The sequence below is a fragment of the Drosophila eugracilis genome, unplaced genomic scaffold (genome assembly GCF_018153835.1).
Source record: "Drosophila eugracilis isolate 14026-0451.02 unplaced genomic scaffold, ASM1815383v1 contig_90, whole genome shotgun sequence".
Taxonomy (NCBI): domain Eukaryota; kingdom Metazoa; phylum Arthropoda; class Insecta; order Diptera; family Drosophilidae; genus Drosophila; species Drosophila eugracilis.
This window is the reverse complement of record NW_024573812.1, coordinates 992175-1011732: the sequence shown is the minus strand read 5'-3', so window position 1 is coordinate 1011732 and position 19558 is coordinate 992175. Positions and strand designations below refer to the sequence as shown.

Sequence of the window (19558 nt, the reverse complement as noted above, 5' to 3'; positions counted from 1 at the left end):
ACGATAGAAAATATTGTATCTAAGACTCAAACCCTATTTTCGAAATTTTCTTGATTTTAAAAATCAAAACCAAGGCTAATTTTTCTTTAATATGCCAATAGCTTTGAAGATTAATGATAATGATAAATACTTAAAGTTATATCCTGGTTTAGAAATAAAATGTATAACATAAAATTTCTTCCAGTGGCTTTGATAACATTCCTAACTGGCATTTGCCTATTAATAAATCCAATGTTTGTGCAGCATTTATTAATGTATAAATTATATTGTTTCCCCAAGTAGGGGGCCACTTGCCACCTGCAACTATCTCGACCCACTGTGCCCCATCAATTTCGAGTGCGACAATAATATTTACATAAAAAAAGCAAATATTCGCCAGACCAATTTGTTATTCAAAGTAATAACACGTGAATGCCCTGCAAAACATCTGCGCAGTAAAAAGGCTATCTTAAGCTGCCATTTGCTTTAATTGGTCACCAGACTAATTGCAAAAACACAATAATATTTTATTAATATTTTAAGCTTTAGCATCATGTTCCTTAGTTGTCCTAGTCTTAGTTTGTTTTGTTAGAAACTTATTAGATGATATTTAGTGGCCTTTTATAGGAGAACATCGATAAGAAGCCGAACGCACATGGCTAGCCAAATGCGACGGAGGTCTGCGATTGGCAAATTACTGGTATTTATAACATATGAAATATATGATAGCAAAAGGATAGGCAACCAGCGATTACCAAAAGACAAAAACACAGATCTCTGGAAATAAAAACAGGCATTTTCAATATCAGGCTGATATCAACATTTTATCCCAGGAAAACTGCCATATTTGCCCACACATTAGCAATGTAAACAGCGGCTGTAAAAGGAGAAATACACTTGGAAAGCGGAAATCGTGGCGTGAAAGTGTCGGAAAAGCGTTTTACAGCAAAAGCCTTTTAAGGCTGAAGACCAAATCGATACCACAATCGAATGTTTTTTTCGCCCGGAGAGCATAAATCAAAATCACTGACAATGTCAAGGGGTCTTAGCTCCGTCTGTATTGTTTCTTTTTTCGAAGAAACAAAAACTTAATTTACGACTTGGCTGGCGGGATCATATCATGTTCATATCATATCAAATTATGTCCAGATAGCTCAGGCCTCTTGTCCACTTTCCGTATCTCAAAGTTGTCTGGGCATTCGTATGGGTCAGCATATAAGTTCCACGTTTCAAGATTGGCAGCAATGATTTTGAGGATTTATCTTGATTTTGGCATCTAAAGCTATATAGGGGTTGCTAACAGGCAGGGTTAAGAAATAATAACAACTACTTCAACTTCAATCTTAAGAACTGGAAATAGTAGAATTATTCATAAGTTTAACTCATAAAGCTGTTGGTGTTTTCATAATGAATATGAATCCAACTTTGACCTTACGGTAACCTCCTAACGTTTTGGGGATTCCCATATCCCAGTGAAAACTATCATACACCTATCGAAGTGGCATTCTTGAGGTAGCCCAATTTATCAATGCCAGTCATAGTGATTGCGGTAAACACGTTTTATTCGCACTCTCCTATCGCAAATCACGTTTTTGAAACGCGACGCGAAACTTTCCGCTGTTGACCAAAACAATGCGACGATCAAGATAAAATACCGATTCCGGTCAGAATCGATATGGCCAAAGATATCGAGAATAAAAACAATAACAAGTTCTATAGATTTCGGATATTATGACGGCCTTGGATGGATTTCCATAACGAGAAAGCCAAAACCGAAAATTTGAAAAGCTGCCATGAAACTCTTATCTGGCAAATGCAATTAGAGACCGACTTACATACTTACTCTTGGCTCTTGGTATTTATAGGGGCAATACCAAGAAGTATATGTTCTTTGGGGCGTATATCTTTCGCGTACGTACACCTTTCGTTCTTTCTCCTATCACCAGTTCGAAAGAGGCCCCAGACACCAAAAAACTGTTCTGCCTCCCCATCTATTGACAATTCAATTAACGTTTTGAAATAATTTCCTGATAAGCGCCGCTGTTTTGGGGCTACAAAGCAAGAAAAAGAACCAAAAAAAAAAAGGAAATTAAACAGCACTCAATAATATCCCAACAACGTTTAAACTTACTAATAAAACAAGAACCAGAATCGAGGTGGTAGACCTCAGATATCACTAATTAAGCCATAAACATGGCCCTCAATTTCTCATTGGTTGGTATCTAAATGCAAGTTAGGTTGAAGGATTCTAATCAATACTGAATCTTAACATCAGATTGTTAATATACTTAATAAAAATCATAGCGGAAATTAAGACAATGTAAGTGATTTGATATGATTCTAAGTATCTTTTAGTGGAAATGTTTACTAAACCGATGAAAAGTGAAATCCCCATGGCTATCTGGCTTTCATTGATGAACTTCAATGTTAAGAAGGAAAGATTAAACGTCTGGGAAAGACACTAAATTTGGGGTGATAAGGGTATAACCCGAAAAAAAATATATTTTTACATCTTCAATTAAAACCTAAAAATTTCTTAGCATTTTTTAAATAAAATAATCAGGTGTTGGAAGAATTATTTCATAACAACAAAATATAAACAAAATAATGAAGACTTACGGGATTGCCAATAAGTTTAACGATAAGAAATACGCAGAAATCATAATAAGCTATGTTTTCCAAACTTAGATAAAGCAACATCTTGGTCTTAATTTGTAAAATAAAGTAAATAAACTTCGTGTAACTAATTTAAAACGTAATTTCGCCACTGACAGTTGAGTTTTCTTGGACTCGATATCTTCGTCTAGTCCCGATGGCATTGTAATTCAGCTATCTGAACATCAATTGCCTTACCTGGCGCCAATCAAAATCGACACTATCAAAAGCCCCATGTTAAGCTACCATAAAAAGCGCCGCTAATTTGGCCCTTGATTGCTCATTTATTTGCTCGGCACACGTTCATTGCCATCATCGGCGATTTTCCTGAGTAAAAATATATATATTAACCCCCTGGCACTTCACTTGCATTAGATATATTAAATTCTGGCCATCCATCAGCTATAAAGAAGCCTTCCATCCTGGGGCACATCAAAGTATTTCGAGTGCAGTTGGTTAGAAAAGTCAAGGTTCGAGTTTATATTGGGCCATAAAAGTTTGATTTACGAAGAAATTCATAACAATAAACTACGAAAGTTTTGACCATTTCACATTTAATAACTACATTAAGTGAGTAAATAAGAAATAAAGAAAATGAATGTGAAAAAAAGGATATTTATGTGCTATAAAGTTGTTATTAATCAAAGAGAGCCTCCCCTTTCTTGTAATAAAAAACAAAAGTTAAATATTTTAAAAACAAATTTTAGCACAGTTCTCTTTCGACCATCTTCACATCCGCCTTAATTGCAAGTGGAACTTTTTGGCATATTGATTATTGCCAAAAATAATCACACCGGGTCATAATTTGCATATTCGAGTTTATGAAGAGGTTCGGTTCAGACAGTGGCAGTGGAGATTTACCGAATGCCTAGGGCTTGAGAAATACCTGAGCGGTAAAATATAAAAAACCAAAAAAAAAAACGTTTAACAATTCAATCAGCCTCGAGCCAACTCTTGCCAAAATCATTTTGTTGTTCATTTAGAACAAATAAGCAAATACTTGCTGTAAATACACTGAGGTTGATGTTCATGAAAAATCGCAGTAAACGGAACTTCCACCAACGAAGACGTCGCCCAGTTTGTTTCACGCCCAAGGAATGCCAGATATTCCAGTTATTTATTTCGGCACATTAACAACCAACCAGACATCCGACATTCCCCTCCCCAAAACCCCCAGGTCATACTTCAAATTGATTGCCAAATAAATTAAAAGTGTACGAAAAAAAAGAGAGGAAAAGCAACCACAAAATAGCTGGTGAAAACGTGTAAAAAAATGAAGAACAGTATAATTTAATTAGCGTTCGATGGTTGGCATTTTTATAAGTATTCACTCGACATTTCCATTGTAGTTGCTCGTCTTTTTATTTATTATTATTCGTATTTTTTGGTAAATATTTGCCCAATCGCAATTGATAACGGCGGACGACCAATGTTGGTTTGTGATTTGCAGGGAAATTCCCTTTTGATAAAATAATTGGCATAGTTTCGCGGCGTCTGGGCTTGGCCTGGCTTTGGACAAGTTTGTTGCTCTCTGGCATGACGAGAGGATGATGATATAACTTGATACAACATTTGATAGTATTATCGAATATTTGCACACGCGTCAATATTCCCCCTGAAGGGCACTTAACGACAATATTTGAGTTCCCGCTGTGCGGTGTAAATATCTAAAAATGTTTATCAAAAACTGTTGCATTGTAAGGTTTCGAGTGTGATGAACTGGGCAGAGGTAGTCAAGGATTCAATATGACTAAGTTGGGTTTTGAGGGTTGAGGGTTAAGCCAGCATTAATCATGTTTAAGGTATTTATGCTACTCACCATCAGGAGGTAAATAATCTTGGCATAGACCGTAAGCTGTGGTAACCTGAAAGGGAATTAAAGTGCTTAGAAAGATATACTAGTTAAGCGGGCTTAGATCTATGAAATATTTTGTGGTTATATTTATATCTAAAGTAAGGTCTAAGTATTGTAAGGAATAATAGCCTTAAACTTTAACCTTACCTTGTTTATATATAAGAACATTTTTACCTCAAGTTTAACAGATTTCCATACCTCTAAATCACTTCCAGAGATTTATGAACTATTAAAACCTTTTTTAAAATTCCCAAAAAATCCCCTTTTTAAAATTAGAAAGATAACTCTTTTTAAGATTTATCTGCCACTTAAACTTGAACTTGTCTCTCTACAGAAATTAGTTAGGAAATAAATTAAAGGAGATATATACCTACAGCTTAGATTTAGGAATGCAGAAGAAGCCTGTGATTTATGTTTCTTTCCTAAACTCACTACTAAGATATAAAAGTTAAAGATTTAAAGATTTTCTCGAGTACTTCCCCAAAGTTTAGCCTGCTTTCTCAACTCCTAATTGAAACCGCAAACTGGAACACCCACAGCACACTCAATTATGAGAAAACAATATTATGTAGAGCAGCGGCGAACACGTGAGCCTGCATTTAGCTCGTATAAAGGCATAAATCATTTAGATTGAGCGACTTTTTGACAACGCAAATGAGCAAGGACAGTTTGCAGGAGCAGCGCCATAAATTCACTTGAATTTATTATGCAATTAGTTAAAGACCTGCATTGTCAGATGGCAAATGTCCCAGCTGAAAGTGGAGCAGGCCCAGCGGCTGTCAGAAATACTTTTGGCCAAAAGAAAGACCTTGAGTATACATAGTATACAGGGCAATCCCTGTAGTTTTCTCAGACTTTTATCAGCTTGAACTTGGTCTTCCACTACACGAAACAAGAGGCCAAACTCAACCTTGAAACTCGTTAGCCAATGAGCAGCCCCACCCGTGTGACCCACTTGAGCATCTTCAATTCCCACATTTTCCATTTCCATTTAATAGAACTTTATATCCAATATGAAAGTGGCCACCGGACGCCGTTGCTTGCCCTTGGGCTTTCCGTAGTAATTTGTGTCATGGAGGCGGTAGAATCCCGCTGGCAAATACCCCGGAATGCTGTGGTTCTCCAGCTGAAAGTTGCGAACCTCAAAGTTGGCCTGCAGTGGAGAAAGAGACAGAGAAACTTTGACCCAGACCTTCGAATAAATTGAGTATTACAGTACGCACTGGCTGTATGGGACAGCGGTCGGCCAAATTCCCGTACTTGAACACGTTTCTCAGCCAGACCTTCATCAAACTGGCTTGCAAAAGTTCCCGCAGCGTTTTGCAGGTGTCCAAGTCGTAGCTGAAAAGTATCTGGTACCGATTTTGGCCATCTATCAGTTGCAGCAGTGTTAGTGTAGTCCTCAGTCCATTCCTCAAAGTGCGATTCAGGTGGATATCCAGGTTGACCTCACCTTTTTTGGTGAGCCATCCCCGAATGTGAGAGCAGAAGTCATGACTGCACTCTACGCTCACATTGGTGAACTTGCTACGAAGAGCTTTATTGGTGGTTAGAAAAAAGTATCTTTTGCTTAGAAAGTATCTAAAATTGGATTACTCACTGAGGGATTCGTAAAAAGACAGTACCAGGAGGAGTAATAACAACATTTTCAGCTACTTTCTTGGAAATCTTTTCTATAACTGATTTATATTGTACTTGTTTTGAATCATATATTTAGGGCAGTCATTAGTCAGGCTAGAGTGAATAGTTAATGAGTTAATTTTTGCCTACTAATTTGTTTTGATAAAGTCCGGAAAAGCCACAAATAATGTACTACATATATTATTTTGTATGATCTAAGATTAGACTCCTAACGATTAGGGCACCCTAGCTCCCTTCCTAACACTTCTCTTCCCTTAAAAAATCTTAAAAATGTTCATCATACTTCCTCTTCAATTCCACTCAAAGACCAACACCAAAGACTTATCAAACACCGTTTAACTATCAGATCAGCGGAAAATCTAACGCTACCCCCCACGATGGCCCATAAATCAATCGGCAGTCAATCAATCAATCAATCAATCAGCGGGCCATCAATTAGTCAGTGTGTCAGTCCATATCACACTTTTTTTCTCTTCTTTGAATCGCAGAGCTCTGATCTGGATCTGGATTTGATCTTGGGACAGGGAGGGGGGTTTGGGTCTCCTCCAGGCCCGATCTGTCTGCCACATAAAGATTCAAGTTCAGTGCAACCGACTCACGAACTAACCGTAAAACCGAATTGAAAGTCTCGCTGACGTTTTGGTAGTTTGGCGTTTATTTAGCTTGTTGTTTGTTGGCCGCGTTGTTTGGCTAAGCGGCGTTTAATTGGAAACACAGTTGGGTGTTGGTTTTGACCGGTCCGCTGTCTTCATCGCGGGCCATCAACTTTCAGCAGCTGCGGACAGCTGATGGACGTGGACATTTGGATTCGTTCTCAGGCCAACTCCTGTGACTACCAGATAAACCCGTTCAAAAGTCGACCAGGCTGGCTGAATCATATGCAAATATTACGCATACGTCGTGTGGTACATTTGGTGGTTTCTTCTGGCTTTTTGGGGGAAATGTTTGGCTTTTTTTTTCTCACTCCCCCGAACTGCAGTGAGGGAAATTAAATGTTAATGGTAGAATTTTCTTTATATTTCTTTCTTAATAAAATTTTTTAGGCAAAAAAAATTAAAAACTTAAAAAATTGTGAGAAAAATCCTAAAAAAGGAAGAGATTAAAAGTTACTAAACTTAGTCCTCTTAGAATCCTTTAATTAGGACAATCACCCAGAACAAATTTTTCTCTCTGCAGCACCTTTTCCGCTGCCCCTCCTCCTTGACTCCTCGCTTAATTGCTGAGCCGCGTGGAGCGTTTAATTGCAAATTATTCAAATGCCGACGCTGCCGCAGCTGTCATTGCTGTCATAACCAGTCGGCGCAGCTGTCCCCTCCCCCTATGCCAGCCTCCTGGCCTAGCCCCACCACCCCACTCATCCTGGCGAGCTTGCAATTATGTCTCAAATTAACACAGCAGCCAACACAGAGCGCCCCTCGCCGCCCCACTGCCCCTTCCCCAAGAGCCGCAATAGCCGCTAAAAAATAACACCAAGAAAATGTGTAAAAAAAAATAAAGGAAAATAAGAAACGTATTCCCCAAGTTTTCGCTGCTGTTGTTGTCAGATGAAATTAGGCGTGAAATGTAGTTTGAACCTTTGTGGAAATATTTTTTAACAACATTCACAAGTGTTCGAGGGAGATTTTTTTTTTGTATTTTTTTGTTAATTCCACATGTTTATGTATATAATAATAATAAACCGAGCACGTGGTTCGGGGTGCCTTGTGCCTTCCCATATGTTTGCCACCTTAATTGTTGCCAAGTCCACTCTCGGACTATATCAATATTTATATTCCAGAGCTGATAAAAGCATTTGTCGATCGCCCTCGGCAATCTTTATCTGCTTAGTACTGACCACAGTCGGAGAACATGCCATTATGAACTATATGGCAAATGCAATTTCAATAAACTTTACGGCGGCCCAGCACAGTGGGAGAAAACTGGGTACAGGAAGTGGTAAAAAAGAGCTCTCCGATAAGGTGATCAAAAACTCATTAGGCTAGATCTCACAAGAACAAAAATCACGGAGCTATTCTTTTCCACTAATTTGTAATTTAAGATCACTTAAATATTGGTAAGCCTTTGTACTTGTTTTAAGTCTTCGTTTTTGCTATCTTTTTATTTGTTAAGACATCTGGGTTTTAGAAGTACTTAGCTAACTAATTAATTTAGTTTAATATGCAATTGTGATAAACTTTTTGCCCTCAGACAGGGAGATAAATTGGGTACAGGAAATTAAAAAAAAAAAGGTGGCTGATAAGGTGATCAAAAACTCATTAGGGAATGTCTTACAAAAACAAAACTCATAAACTAATATCTGTTACATAACAAGTAAGTAAGTTTATAAAGTTAAGAACTTTTAACTAGCAACAAGCCTTTTGTAGTTGCCAAGGCAGATTTTTAGCTTCTTTTTTTGATACTTAAAAAGGTTTTAAACATTTTTAGACCTATTAATTTGGAAAAGTTTTCTAGAAATTCTTTATAATGTATTTTAAATTATTGGAATTTATAATTTATAGAAAATTGTTTGCTCTAAAAAACAATTACTTGAGTAGACTTCTAAATTAATAAGCAAAAAACTCACTTGCCTACTTACGAAATATGCCACATCTTAACTACTTTATCTGCATTGTTAAAATATTTATTTTTGCTTGATTTATTGGTAATAGGGTTTCAATTTTTATTCCACAGTGGGCCAGCAACATTTCTAAGCAACATTGGTGGGCAACATTGCAGCTGCAAGTTGCAGTTGCTGCTGCTGCTGCTGGTTGGCAGCGTCTCAGGTTGCATTTATATGCAAATAGCTAAAATTGTTTTCAATTTGCCACCGCCAAGCGCCTTGGCCATCGACAACGCGCATTCCTTGAGCCAACTTGCAGCTAATTTTATGGCTAATTGTCTGCCTGCCCGCCTCTCATGTTGCATGCAGTTGCTGCTGCTGCTGCTGTTGGTGCCTCTGTTGGCCGCATTGATTGCTGATGAAGTTGTGATATTTGCGATAAAAAATGTATGTGATAAAAATTACTGAGCAGTCAGGCCAGGAATTTCGTAATTGTCAGAACGGCCACTGCTGCCTGAGCCTGCTGCCTGTGCCTGCTGCCTGTGCCTGCTGCCTGTTAGCCAGTAACTGAATTAATTGTTGGAAAACTCTACGCACAAGGACACCATTTAGCTGTCTAAATGAAAAGCAAAAACCTTATCAACGGGAGCAACGTTTAAGAGGCGCGACATTAGCGGCGAATGTCAAAAGCGCTGAAAGCTTTTAATTAACTTTATGTCAGGGTGTGGTTTTCCAGTGAAAGATAATCACAAACTGGTTTAGCCCAGAATCGAAAAAATAGAGGGCAAAGGAAGTAAAGGTTGGCTGGCTTATAAAGTGATTTTTAGGTTAGTCAATTAAGGAAAAATGGTTTTAGATAATGACAAAAATTCCCATTCAAATATATCAAATATTGACCTACAAAATCAAGTTTTTTACATTTAATCTGGGAAAATCAGTTCAGCCCTTGAGCTTTTACCTAACTAAGGAAAATCCCGCACTCAACTAGAGTAGTTAGTTTGAATTTTCGAAACGTCTAGCCTGATTGGCGTTTCAAGGAGTTCAAAAATCTAAACACACAGCCTTGGAAACCTCAGAGCCGCTATAAATAGTTAACCGTGTCATATGTACACAGATTTCTGGGGAAACTGCGTGCTATCTATCGGATCTGTTGGGTTTAGCTTAGCCCTTCTCAACACACACACCTACACTATATATACTGACAATCGATCGGGCAACGATCGGATCGAATTGGAAATGCGCAGTATGATGTCCGATTTACATTGGTCGAGCATGCAATGCAAATGTGATTGCCATTTTTTATGAGCCACCAACGACAACTTAGTAGTGCCAATGGTTATGGCTGGAACTGGGATAGGGGATTGGAGATTGGGGATGGATGTGGTGTCTCTTTATAGCCGTTTCTGATTACTAAACTCTAGTTTAGTGGATTTCTCAACGAACTTGACATAATGACAAGTGCAGCCAGTTCTTGATGAATATTCACCGATTGGGTGTGGAACGAACCTAACGGGGTGACGGCGCTGGTCAAGATTTATGCAATAGTCCGATTCAATTGAATAATATGTAGCACCTCGGTTAGATTACATCAACGGGTTAATGGCTTTAGAGGTGGAAACCCGTTCGACAAGTGCTGATCTAAGGGGGGAGTGTCTTGAGAATGTATACGGGGTGGGCATTATTTCAGATTTTCAGAGTGCTAAATGGAGGCTAAAGTTAAGTTAGAGTTAAAGAACAAACACTAGACTAAGACCGTAAGCTTAGGAAATAATATTTCCACTATTTTCCACTTCCAAGCTTTTAAAGACCGAAAAACTCAAACACATTTCCTTTCCCATCACCCTCTCAAGAACCAAATCAAATTTTCATTTCAATCCCCAATCCACAGCCATCATTAACATCATCTTCCCTCAAATTGTCATTTAATTAAGTGAGTGCTAAGAGCCACAGACCAAAAGCAACTTAGTTCCGATGACAATGAACGATAAGAGGGGGTGGAAAATGGGGGAAAACAATCTCATCTTAACGTCTGATGGCACTTTACAGTTAGAGATTCGAGCAGATGCATTCAATTCAATGTCAATGCAATGAGCGGGGGTGTCGTCCCCCCGTCCCTCTAACATTGGCTTTTAGTGTCTGGCAAACTTGTTGTTGCTGTTGCTGTTGCTGTTGGCTCTCGACTGCATATAAATATCTAATAATTATTGGCGTCTAAATGCTTTGCCTGTAATTGCATTCAACATGTGCAATTGCACTTGCCAGGCGCCCTCAGCGTTGGCGTTGTTATTGGTTTTCGTTAAATGAAGTAATTAAATGGCAATTGAGCTTTGGCAGAACATATCATCAAGTGCTTAGGAGGAAGTTGTTGAAAGGGTGGAACTAGCATGTAGAGTGGGCTTAATTGAAAGCCAAAGGGAAATTACAGGGTCTGTAAGCTGCGATTATGAAAGGTAATCGAAGAAGTTAGCCGCCTTCGAGGAAATTTTAATAATTATATAAACAAAATAGTTAGTAAAGTCTTTCAACTTCACTTTTGTGCCACTTATAAATCAACAAATAAAACCCAAAGTCATCTAGCCATCATAAACGCCGTCCTATAGCTCAATATTTATGGTTCTTAACCCCTTAAAGTTATATTGCCCATGCCAGGTGACACACTGATTCACACCCATTAATTATTTGGGTAGCTTAGGTCAGTAATGCCCTGTGGAATGCAAAACAAAAAGCAAGGCAAGACATGTGACCGCCGACGATAAAATACTTGACGCACGTTTTATTTTTAGTGGATGTCTAGACCCACCTGGTATTTCGGTATTTAATCGATAAATATTGCCAATTGTCTGTTTATATTTAGCAATATCATTATTGTTTTTTTGTTTTATTTTTTTTGTTTTTTCATTTCCCCAACCAGTTTGCCCTAGCCATTACAAATGGCAGTCGAGCGAGAGAGGCAAGTGGCGAGAGTTGTGAAAATATTTTCCCATGCTGTTGAAATAACGCCCACTCCGCACTCCTTTCACTTGGTTTTCTCATGATGATTCTCCAGCTTCAGCGGGATTCTTGAATTCTTCTTCTGCCACCGCTAAAGAACAGCCCACGTTCTTCATACAGCCATGTCTGTATGTGTACAAATTGGCAAACACGCAACTCATGATCAAGTGCAATCTTTTTGACATTAATATGACAACGACAGCAGGAGAACACAGGCAGCTGACCAGCGAACAACCAGCGAATCGCCGCGAAAAAATCAATTATGCGCACGCGGCACAAAGGCAAAAGCCACACCGAACACACATAAATGACACACTGGGACTTCGGAATAAGACTCCAAGCTTGGGGTACAACTCTAAACTCCACATCCAACTTCGAGTTCCCCTCTTTGCTGATTGAGTATGCGACACAGGCAGCTCCAAAGTGGCGAACGCTGATGAATGTCTGTCAAATTGTTGACACGCCACGCAGACGCAGATGGAAAGATGGAGAGACATTGCTGACATTGACACAATGCACACGGAATGGTGGGGGATCGGATAAGCAGAAGGGGGATGGGACTATGGGGAGTCGACTTAGGGATACCTAGTATCTTTTAAATCAGGAAATTTACTTAAGCATAAAGCTAAAGCAGAGTTTTGATTGAGTCACCTCAGGAATTGGGTTAATATCTCTCTTTTATAAACTAAATTGTTTACAGTTTAAATCATTTTAAGAGCAGCTTTAAGATAAGCTCTCCCCCAACCCTATATATCCCTTAAAAACTCAGAAATTTCAAGGGAAACTCCACTCGAGAAGCGACAAAGTTGCACAAAGTCAGTGCCCATGATGATCACGATCGTAATCAGGATCGGCTGATGATCATTCGCGGAAATATTTTATGCCATTTAATTTCAGGCCCCCTCCCCTCTCCCTCTCCAACATCATCCAGACGGCCATCTAATTGAGTTGTTGGCCAGCTATATAGCTACATATATGGCCGAAGATCCCAAAGAGAGTCGCACGATGGCTGGCAAATATTTATCGGCATATTAATGCAGCATATTTCAAATGCAAAGTCGACTCTCATCTGACTGACTTACTTCCTCAGTGAGCGGCTCCCCAAACATGTTTATGCAATTTCCCCGCCTAGTCTACGGTCTTTAGTCTACACTCTTTCAGTCTTTCAGTTTCTCAGTCTTCCAGTCTGCCGTCTTCAGTCTTTAGTCTCCCGGTCTCTCCTTGGTCTATGGCTTGTCTTATCAAATGATTTTATTTATGCTATGGGCGCGCATGTGTGCGATAATTGGATTATTTACTTTCGCGGCTTAGCAGCCAGCGAGTTGGTGTTGTTGCTGTAGTGGAACTTGTGGAAAATTGTCGAGTTTTCGCTTTCTATTAAGTCGACCCAACGCAGACGCCCCTCTAACATGAGGCACTTAATTTGGAAATTAACCAAATACGAACGCAGGAAAATTCATTTACAAATATTGTCAAATTTGATTGGGCAATCGAAATTGGTGTGTGTGTGTTTTAGCTAGCAAGTTATTGAAGAAAAGCCAATATCTTGAGCTATTTTATTAAGTTGTTAAGGAGTTTGTTGATGCTTTTAAAAGTATTACTTATTGGTTTTTGGTCAATAAATGGCTATTAACCTGTTTTAAACAGATTGCAGAAATACAACAAATTGTTTTACAATATTAGTTCACCTTTTCCTACTGTAGGACATGAAGCAGAAACATTTTTCTTGCTAATTCAATTTCCTGTTTGTGGTTGTTTCCCTCATGTTAAATTACCAAGTTGACAGTTAAAGACGGGAGCCACCAATCAACGCTCCTTCCTCCCACTCAACTTGGGATCCCGACTTCATATCCCAGTTGCCAATTCCCATTCCGTGGGTTCTTTTAGCCAAGTTTTGAACAACACCCAGTTGGCTACTGCCAGGCAGCCAATATACAACAAAGTCGTCGTTTGGCATTAATATGTATGAGCGGTGTCAGGAGGCAATGCCACAACGCGTTTATCAAACATTTGAAACATGCGTTGACTCCACCCCTCTTTCTACTCCTCCTCCTTCTCCTGGCCCCACCCCCTTTCTACCCATCGAGCTGGTTGACCCAATTAACCGGGCATTATAAAGTCGTAAAGCATATTGCCAGACGTGTACGCGGGGCGGGGTTGGGGGAATTAGCAAATAGTCAGGCCCCCAGGCCAAAGACCGAGCTAGAGATAGAGATAGATATATCTATAAAGGCGAGTTAGATAGAGAGAGATAGAGAGAGGTGAGTACACAGAGAAGAAATATGAGCATTGTGGTTTGGGTAGTATTAGTCTCATTAGTCTTTAGCTAGTTCTTTTAAGCTAAACTTACTTTTTAGTAGGATCTTAGCAATAGTAATAACCTCTCATAAACATACCATTTATAAAATACTATCATCTTAGTACTATCTTTTAATAGTTTTAAAAAGTATATCCAATTATCTTTCTGTGTAGAAAAATAGGTGACAACCGCACCCGCCACATCCCATTAAATATGCAAGCGAAAATCGAGTGAACTCATAAATCACAAATCACTTAGGCAAACTCTTTTTGGTAGCTGAACAAGATGTTAAGGGGCACGGGAAGGGGGTATAGCGGGGGCGGTTGCCAATGGTCATGTTTTGTGCGATAATATTGACAAATTGTGCAAACATTCGCACACAATTAATAAGCGCCGAACAGATGGAGCTCCCCCACCCAAAAAAAGCGAAAAAAAAAACAGAAACGGCGGCAGACATTTTCCGCCCACGTGCTGGGGCGCGTGTTCGCATTTTGCAGAAAGCCAGCAAGACAGAAAGCCTGAGAGAGAGCCAGAAAAAAAAACGAAAAGCCAACTGACAAAGCCAAAAGACAAAGCCAAACGGAGCAAAGGCAAAAGACAAAGAGCCGGGGGACATGACAACATAATTCAGATTCAGGGAGGGCGCACTGGCGCTACCTAAAAATAAAAAAATCAGAAATCAAGAATGTCGCCAATTGTCAGGAGACAATGCGGCACAATACAGTGGCGCAAACTTTGGGATTGAAATAAAAAACTAACTTTTAACTAGTTTTAAAAGATTAAATAATAAAATGTACTATTCTTATACTAAAACAGACTCAACATTGCCGAAAATTGCCAAATCAAACTCAAACCTCTGATAGTTGACTTTAAAAGGAATCAGTTTTTAACATTTAAACTAACTTTTTTAGCCATAAAGCCCGTAAAAGTAATTAATTTCCCTTAGATCTCCCCATAAATCATTATCCTCCAAACATTATGAAAACCCTTTTGCCACTGTGCCAATCCCCACTGGACTCCCCATAAGACTGCATCCTATTGAGAATCAAGAGTCCAGGCACGTAAGAATCGCCCACACAGAAGCAACCTGAAGTTCTGGATTCGAATGAGTTTGCAACTTTTAACCGCCTGAATGACCAAAGATACAAAGATACACATTTCCCTCGGCTTTTTATTATTATTTGATTGATGATTGCAGTTAGCAATGGGCCCGATGCGCCTTTGAAGTCTTCTTTGAGGTAACATATCTTTTGGCCATCGGCCAGCACTCTCGACTTTCGATTTCCAGTCAAAGACTAAAGTCGGCAATTTATGCCGGCATAAATCGTGTGTTTAGGCCAAATCGGCTGGTAGTCGAATAAGCAGCTTAGTTGGCCCAGGAAGCCGCGACGGACATCTGTGTTGACAAATCAATTAAATGCGAAATTTAAAGGCGCACACAGTAGCGCCAAAGAGGCAAAACTCTGCACGCAAATGTCAGTAGATGTGTTTGTGGAACTGGAAGTGGGGCTACCGGGCTAGAGAATGGGTCTACCAGGCCAAGAACCAGGTTCCTTTCCGTTCCTACTCCCAAATGAAACCTTGTCGACGCTTATCGAAAACATTGATCCGGCCATGCAAATCGTAAAGTGTGAAAACAAATTGCCAAGAGGCCCCCCCACCAAAGGGGATTTGGGATTGGGAATGGGCACCCAAACCTGAACCAAGAACACCTTTAGGAGAGAGAGAGATAGAGACTCATTGCAGCCGTCCCGTCGGATAATTGCACTCGATTTGTAATTCAAGATTAAGGGCAGACAGCTCGTCCGTTTTCCGTTTCTGGACTTAATTTATGTTCAGATCTTTGGCCAGGCCATTGTTTCTCCACCGACCCGATGATAATCACCTGAAATGTGGGCCATGAGTTAAGTGATTATGTAAATTTTTGGTTCGCTGACCAGCTTTGAGTTCACCACCTGGCTGGAGTCTGGATGCGATGGCATAACCTTCAATTGGTTTTTGGCCATTGGTTGGTTGGTAATTGCGAACTGAGAGGTTAAGATTGATGGGCAATTTCGATGGGAGAGTAAGTGAAAGTCAGTTCTGGCTTAATTAATATTATAATTTATTATATAGAAAGTGAAAGGAAAGTTCTTAAATACAAACTTTTATTAAAGGTTTAACAAATACTTAACTCTTATACCTTAACTTATTAATATCTTGCACAACTTCATGTGTATTAATTTTATATTTTAAAATTGCATACTTACATCGTATTTACTTGACCTCATTTTACCCATTTATTTTGCATCTAATTTGCATTCGTATTTCGTCTACGCTTCTCTGTTAAATTCAATCCAGTCGAACATTTAGAATGCGATTTCGGTGAATCGATTTGGGGGCCAATTTGACAATGTCTTTTTCCGTTAAATATTTTTGATACTTTTTTTTAGTAATTAGGCTTAAGAATTTTGAACACTTTGCAATTGCGATTGATTTAAGCACTTTATTTAATTTTGTTGTTTTTTCAGTTGATATTAAAACAGTCTTTGATTATTGTTATTTTCTGAGTGAAGAGGCGACTGCAAGAAGCGACCAAAAAAATGAAGGGTAGTTGAAAAAATATTACTCATACGACACGTGCCACGTGAAAAGCAGCAGCTGACTGACTGACTGAAATTGAAACCGAAACCGAAACCAAACGAAACGAGGAAAACCCCCAAAAGCGAATGGAAGTGGCAAGAAGCAGAGCAGAGTACGGAAAATGGTGGTCGGAGGTAACTGAGGGAAACTACGGAAAACAGGCCAAAGGCAGGAAATCAAAAACGATTCCGATAAACCAGGCTGACTGTTACTTTCAGCTGGTTCCCCGCATTGCCCAAAAACTGTTTACGATTCGCGATTTACGGCCACCTTGCTGTTAATGTTCTCTCGTTTCTCTCGCCACCCATTGGGCTTTTCATTTTGGCTTTTCCTCTGGCCTGACACGTTTCACTTTGCCGTGTTGTTTGCGGGAAAAATCGTTAGGCGGCAACAACAAGAACAACAACAAGAACAACAACAACAGCAGCAGCAGCAGCGGGAAAGCCAGAACGGCAGCAAAATGCCAAAACTGCACGAAACAGACGATGCGAGCACTGAGAAAAAAGTTTCCCAAAAATTAAACTAAATTCTTGGAATTAAAATGAAATTTTATATCTCTATGACTGACTGAAATGACAAATATTTGATACTAATATATAGAAAAATATTCTAAATTTACAAAATTAAAAAAGAATATAAATATTTTTATATTACTTTGATTTATAATTTTTTTTTAATTTTTTTTAAATTCGATTTCGAAATAGTTTCCAATAGAAAATCGTTTATGCCATTCGACATATTTGGTCAATATTTTTGCAAGACAAATTAATTTTCATGTTTTATAATCTAAAACCGAAATCCACAAACTACTTTTCCCCAAAAACAAGGCAAGTTTTCGCTCAGTGAAGGGGGACAGCAGCAGCCACGTGAAAAATGCCGGAAACAGAAATCGATTTGCAGCAGAAAGAAGGCCCCCGAAAAGGGGGAGGTTCGGTCGAGTGGTGTGTGTTATGCACTCTGAGGTCACGATAGTGAGGCTCTTCTGTTTTGGGGGAATCCTTAAATTAAAGTTCTCGTTGAAACAGCAAATTATGTCACACACACGCAGCGCACGAAAGTAGGCAACGATTTCAGAACGAATACACCGCGAAAATTACACTTTTCCGGTTAACAAGATTTCGCTTAGTCTTCTTTGCAATTGTTGAAAAAAATTATAGAATTTTTTTGTAGAAATTTTTTACCCGATTTTATGAGCGTTTACCCGATGTCGCTGGGCGCTGCTGCCTCTGCTGCTGCAGCGCTGAAAATTCACGTAACAATTGATTTGTGTGTCAAAAATGTCACAAGTGTCAAAACTACGTGGAAGAACAAGCAGTTTTACAGTGGAGAGCGACACTGAGAGAAATGGAGAAGCCGAGAGTATCGTAGAGATGGAGAGCCGGTCAAAAGGGAGAGCTTCAGATGCGCCGCTGCGCAAAGAGAGGGTCTAAGAGAAAGCCAACAACACGTGTGTGTCCTGCGAAGGGGATACGAAATCTAAGGCCTGATTTAAGCAGCGAATAAAGAGTTTGGAATTTTGAAAAATTCCGCTGAGTATCAGAGATCAGATGATGATACTCTTAAGATATTTTAATTTATTTTAAAATAAATAAATTGATCTTTTTTTGTAACATTTAAGCCTAAAAGTGCAACTGTGTTGAAAAAAAACAGCAAAAGTAGTTCCCGCTTAATAAAGATTCAATTTACTCAGAAATAGTCTCCAGAAAACAGTTTTTCTAGATAGAGACTCGTTTTAACTACAAATTAAGAACTTTAGTTGAAAGATGTAGAATCTCTACTTTCTCTCTTTTTAATAGTTTTAAAAACCTATTTTTTAATAGAGTTTCCAAAGACCGTAACATTATATAGCTATAATGTGAATGTGCCAAAATTTTGAACTTTTTTAAGCTTTCTAGAAGTTTAGGTTTTTATTTTAATAGTTTGATTTTCAACTTTTTAATATTACAAAACATTTCAATAACAAAATCTACTTCATCAGCTTACGTTCTAGTTCACTAGCCTTAGTGCTCACTGTGGCCATAACTTTTCCACCTATTTATGAATCACTTGACCATCCCCCGAAAGTTTCAAGTGGCAAACCATACTTTAAGTCCTGGCAGCTAAGCCAAAAAGGGGTTCGTTTTTCGTCTATCCTTGAGATCCTGCCTAAACGGCTTAAAAAGCTCAAATGAACGCAGGGAAAAGGTTTTTCCTTAGTCAAGTTGACCGCAGAAAAGCAAACGAAGCGAAAAAACTCCAAGGGTGGCCAAAACAAGGTGTTAAGCTCACAAACACTAAACTTAGTTTTTGTTTATGTTTTTAATATTTCAATTTAATATTTTAGTTTTGTAATATGCACTGTATTTATTTTAATTTATTAATGTTATTGTTTAATTAAACTCGAGTTATGTTAGTTATTATTTCGATTTTAAATGGATTCCGATTCAGATTTCGAACCGATTCGCGACTGCGGTTTGTTATGTTTTGTTGTTGCGAACCCAACTAAATGCGATGCGAAACTGGCCAACAATATTCCGCTGCCTCGGCTGCAGTCTCGGTCGCTGTCGCTGTCAGCGTCGCTGCTTTTGACTGCGTTGACTGAAGCAGAGCAGTGGCTTTTCTTATTGGAACAAATACTCGGGAGACTTTGAGACCGGCCAGTTTTTTAATAGTTCCTGGGAAAGGGGGCGTGGCGGGGTGTATGCTCACCACTTGAGGCTAATAAGAAGAAGAAGAAGAAGCCCAAGAAGAAGCATAAGCAGAGGAGGAAGTGACAGGGAAGGAGGAAGAAAAACAACAACAACAACAACCGCAATGAGAGCGAGTTGATTGCAACAGGAGCTTTGAGCAGCGACGTTGACTGCGCTGCGGCCACTTTTTCGCCATAAAACAAGAGAAAACTTTTCGCTCTTTCAAGTTTTGCGGAAGCCAAACAGAGTGAAAGAGAAAAGGAGAGAGCCAACGAACGCCTAACGGTTTATGCCACTAAATTGCATGC

General features: G+C 39.1%; 2 protein-coding genes across 2 annotated transcripts in view; both read right to left on the bottom strand.

The window, feature by feature from the left end:
- LOC108106544 (myb-like protein AA) overlaps positions 1-18876 on the bottom strand; it is a 56913-nt gene extending 38037 nt beyond the window's left edge. Inside the window, exons 1-3 of the mRNA XM_017213697.2 lie at positions 17763-18876; positions 16209-16520; positions 4454-4499 (exon numbers count right to left, since the gene is read on the bottom strand). Coding sequence (XP_017069186.1) covers positions 4454-4499; positions 16209-16210 — 48 coding nt within the window. The 5' untranslated portion in view covers positions 16211-16520; positions 17763-18876. The remainder of the gene's footprint in view (positions 1-4453; positions 4500-16208; positions 16521-17762) is intronic.
- LOC108106209 lies at positions 5481-6135 on the bottom strand. The gene is made up of 3 exons (XM_017213134.1): positions 6090-6135; positions 5713-6026; positions 5481-5642 (listed from the first exon to the last, which is right to left on the bottom strand). The coding sequence occupies exons 1-3, from the start codon at positions 6133-6135 to the stop codon at positions 5481-5483; spliced, it is 522 nt and encodes a 173-aa protein (XP_017068623.1).
- Positions 18877-19558: the final 682 nt, after the last annotated feature.